The following is a 4,298-nucleotide window of genomic DNA, read 5'->3' on the forward strand; positions in this document are numbered from 1 at the left end:
ATTTTCCTTCTTTATATGTGCCATCTAAACTCTATTTATTTCTATTCATAGAATCGTATAACAAAGAAAAAATACGCTGCTTTTACTTATTTTCTGTTTTGTTTTCTAAATTGAGGATTGAAAAAATAGATTTTTACTAATTTAATTGATATTTTCCATTTTTGTTTTCTTTTTTCTACATGGCATTTTTATTCTTTCTCTATATATCCCATCCCACTTATATCTCTTTTCAAAGCCTAACAAATGAATAATCTTTCTCTTGGTACTTTTACTTATCTAAGTACAAGTACATTATTTTATGATGAAATATTTGGTACTTTTACTTATCTAAGTACAAGTACAAGTACATTATTTTATGATGAAATATTTATTCAATGAAACTTGGTTGGAAATTTCCTTTTGTACCCTATCTGATGTGTTCGCTCAACATCGATGATGATGATGCATTTGAGTTACAAAGTAACGACCTCCTCCTGTGTCATTCCCTCCCTTACGTGTTGGGGAGGAAAACCTTGACACTGAAACCCTCTCAATTGGTAATTGGTAATGCTTTGGGGTTTGAATTTGTATTATTTACACCGATTTATTTATTTATTGTTATCCTCCTCGTAGAGAATTACACAGATTACAACCATCTTCTCCAAATATACAGGGAATAGTTCGACTGACTTTGAAATGCATGACTGTTTGCTAACCCTAACTCCTTGTCACTTTCAGATTTTCCATATATGTTCAGAAGGCATCCTGCGCCACAGAATCAACAAACTGCATTAACTCCACGATTAACCTTTAATGCAACGAATCGGATTGAATTTCTGCGAACTGTTCGGCGGACGAACCGAATCGGCGAATTTCCGTACTGTTTGCCCGAATTCGGGCGAACTTGGTAACTATGTTTTGTACCACTTCCTATGTTCTGCATGAAGACAACTGAGAAGTTGAACTTGGTAACTATGTTTTGTACCACTTCCTATGTTCTGCATGAAGACAACTGAGAAGTTTACATAGATTTCTCTAGCCGCTCACCCTTCAACCCTGCCTTTCCTGGATTACCTTTAGATGCAGCATCAAAATCTTGGGGTGGGGTTAAGGTTTGATTGGAATCTTTCTAGTTCCCTCCAGGCTGCGCTCCATCAGGGTTAGTTATTGATTTTCACTTTCAATATCATTCCCTGAAAATTGCATGACGAAATAGAAACAAAAACCACTCTTTCTGGTTAGTTTTCTGTATTCCATTGTTTGTGCTCTTTACACAGTAAAACCAGTGGAATAAGTGATTGGCCAAGTAATCAGCACTTCCATATGCGTTTTATCTACATTTTTCTTTAGTTTATAGGTTTCTTGTTTTCAGTTTCCTTGTACATCCTTACATGAACAATAAATATTAAAAACTCAGGGAACACATTATTTGTCTGCAATACTGTTACAACGACACATGGCACAATACATAAAGCTGAGATTCTTATGGACCAGATTCTTAGGTTATTCCATTCTTGAATTTCTTACATATAAACATCAAGAAAACTTTTGTGAACCCTACATATGTGCAACAAACAACTAAGGCTCATCTATGATCTTTTGATGCCCATTTTATTAATCATTTTATTACCATATAACTGCATCATATAACATGCAGTTGTGCATTGTGCTTTCAGGGATTAAAACAAATTAGCACTTGTAAATTAGATACCTATTATCTATCCAGCACTTCAAAGCAAGGTGATTTATACGGCCTTGCAAAATATTGTAGACAAATTACTCATGGAGATTGAATGTGAGGAGAAACAGTTTCCTTCAGGGCAGCTGGTGAAGCAGGGTGCAGAGGCTGTGAGTGGAATTAGCTGGTTGTCTTATTGTTTGCTTGAGTTTTTTTAGGATGTTGCCTTTCTGTATTATTTGCTATTTCACAGTTTAACTGTTTGTATGCAGAGAATATTTGAATGCAACTTTCTGGGAAGGAGGGCCATTATTAAAGAGTGTTTCTCCAAGAAGTACAGGCATCCCATTTTGGATTCAAAGTTGACTTTGAAACGTCTTTATGGGGTCAGTGTATAAGACAAATTACTTCGTTTCTGTTCTATCTTTCCTTCATGGCTATAAGGAGATAGATTATTATGCATGTTTCCTAAGGTGGTTGTGAGTGAGATCCTTACAAATATGTGATTCTAGGAAGCACATTGCATGGCTAAGGCTAGAAAGCTTGGAGTTGCAACTCCCACTCTTTTTGCCCTGGATTCTGAGCTGCACACCCTTACATTTGAATATATAGAGGGTCTATCTGTGAAAGACGTGTTTTTGCAATCAGGATCAATTCCTGGCTATGGTATGTTTTTCTAGTCATATTGAAATGCAATATGATCTACAGTGTGAATTTAAGGATAGTCATTGCTAGCTTGGAATAATCATTTTTAATTTGATTTAGCTCCAATTTACTTGGTCTTCCTTTGATCCCCTATGCCAGTAATTTTATGTTTGTCTTAGCTGAACAAGAAAGATCTCTGATTGCTTTGTACCTACAGAGGAACAAATAGAAGATATTGCTCAACAGATAGGCAGAGCTGTTGGACTTTTACATGATGGAGGTTTGGTGCATGGTGATCTGACAACATCAAATATGATAATTCATCAAGATTCCAAACAGTTGGTATGAAGTTATTTTGAATGATGCCTTTTTCCAATCCGAATACATTGATTGGAAAAATCTTACCCTTGGCCGGTTGTAGGCTTTGTTTTTTATCCTAAACTATGAAAATTGTTTAATGCAATTACAAATTTTACTGCATTTTAACTACATGTAAATATTTGTGTTTGCAAACCACAAAGACATGCACAGTTTGTTAATTCCTATTTTTCTTGGATTTCTAAAAGAAAAAGTAAGTTTCCTTAGATCTGTTCAATCTCAATGCATATACAACTTGTCTTTAGTGGCTTGGAAAGTCTTCTCAATTGATGCCATGTACATAGCGCATAATAATTTGGCTTGTCTTTTATGTTTAGCATGTTAAACTATCTTTGCAATATATGATGTTATGGGAAAATGAATATTTGATATTGTAAATTATAATGTTTTTGAAACAGGTCCTGATCGACTTTGGCCTTAGTTTCACATCTACATTGCCAGAAGATAAGGCTGTAGATTTATATGTTTTAGAGAGAGCGTTGTTGTCAATGCATTCTTCTAGTAGGAATGTTGTAAGTTGGCATTGTTGTTAACTCTTAACTCTGGCATATGCTTGTCTTTTAATGCCAATAATCTATTGTTCTTATTTCTGTTATGAGTTGGCAGCTTATTACTTTTGGATATTTTATTCCATTGGATTGCAGATGGAAAGAGTACTTGCTTCTTACAGAAAATCATCAAAGCAATGGTCAGCTACGCTGAATAAACTAGGTCAAGGTAAACCCAAGTCCCTGGAATTTGTGGCAATTGTATCTATTATTTGGTCAGCACATACTTTCTTATCGCAGTGAAAGACTATTCATGACTTTATGTTTTCACTTGCCTCCTGATTCCAAATTGGAATATTTGTTAGGTGGATTGTCCTTTGTGACTGGCAACTTGTCGTTGTTGTCTTTGTTATTGAAAACTCTCTTCATTTCTCATAATTGCTATTTATACAGTTGTTCAATGCAATAACTTACTTTATTTTGGTCTGTTCTGCAGTTCGTTTGCGTGGTAGAAAGCGTACAATGGTGGGCTAAGCATCGTAAAGTATTATGGATGTATATCTTTCTGTAAACTATCAAGTCTCTGGTTATTTTCTATCAAGCTTAAAGATGTTTAGATTTTGATTTCTTAATTTTTTGGTGTCTTTGATTAAAGGAAGATTTTGTCATGAACTTTGATGTATTGGATGCTTCGGAACTCTGCTGAAGTATATTCATTTGCAGTATCCAAAAACATTGGATTTTAAGTGATATCATTATGCAATATGCTGTTTTAAGCATTTTACGTATATGTGATAGTCATATTGTTTTAATATCTTATGCAGAGCTAAATATAGTTTCAGTTCAGAATGCCGAAAAACCTTGACTAATAGTTGGAATATGAAATGTTGCATTCTTGTAAATAAACAGCAAATTGAAGGGGTTAGTTCAACTATTTTTTTTTAACAAGAACGGTTATGGATTGTATTAATGGGTCGGTCTAAATACCAATCTTCTGATTACAGTAGGAGTGGGCACGATCCAATTGGATTCGTCCTTCTGAGACGCTATTAGATTTGCTTTCCACTTCCATCTCCTTTTGGGATCAGCAATTGCGCTTATTTCTACAATTTGCCCCAGTTTAAATATAC

The 4,298-nt window shown here is 34.8% G+C and overlaps 1 protein-coding gene across 1 annotated transcript; it reads left to right on the plus strand.

The window, feature by feature from the left end:
* Positions 1-626: 626 nt before the first annotated feature.
* LOC149150234 (uncharacterized) lies at positions 627-3,956 on the plus strand. The gene is made up of 8 exons (XM_089438314.1): positions 627-886; positions 1,656-1,827; positions 1,930-2,043; positions 2,170-2,323; positions 2,520-2,644; positions 3,079-3,192; positions 3,325-3,397; positions 3,665-3,956. The coding sequence occupies exons 2-8, from the start codon at positions 1,762-1,764 to the stop codon at positions 3,700-3,702; spliced, it is 684 nt and encodes a 227-aa protein (XP_089294440.1). The 5' UTR covers positions 627-886; positions 1,656-1,761; the 3' UTR covers positions 3,703-3,956.
* Positions 3,957-4,298: the final 342 nt, after the last annotated feature.

The sequence above is a fragment of the Pinus tabuliformis genome, chromosome 9, assembly GCF_031772625.1.
Source record: "Pinus tabuliformis cultivar Carrire ecotype Pingquan chromosome 9, CPIR1, whole genome shotgun sequence".
NCBI classification, from domain to species: Eukaryota; Viridiplantae; Streptophyta; class Pinopsida; order Pinales; family Pinaceae; genus Pinus; species Pinus tabuliformis.

Coding starts and splice junctions, on each gene's coding strand:
- LOC149150234 (XM_089438314.1), top strand. CDS start 1,762: ATGGAGATTGAATGTGAGGAGAAACAGTTTCCTTCAGGGCAGCTGGTG. Junction 1,828..1,929: donor TGAAGCAGGGTGCAGAGGCT/GTGAGTGGAATT, acceptor GTTTGTATGCAG/AGAATATTTGAATGCAACTT. Junction 3,398..3,664: donor GCTGAATAAACTAGGTCAAG/GTAAACCCAAGT, acceptor TCTGTTCTGCAG/TTCGTTTGCGTGGTAGAAAG.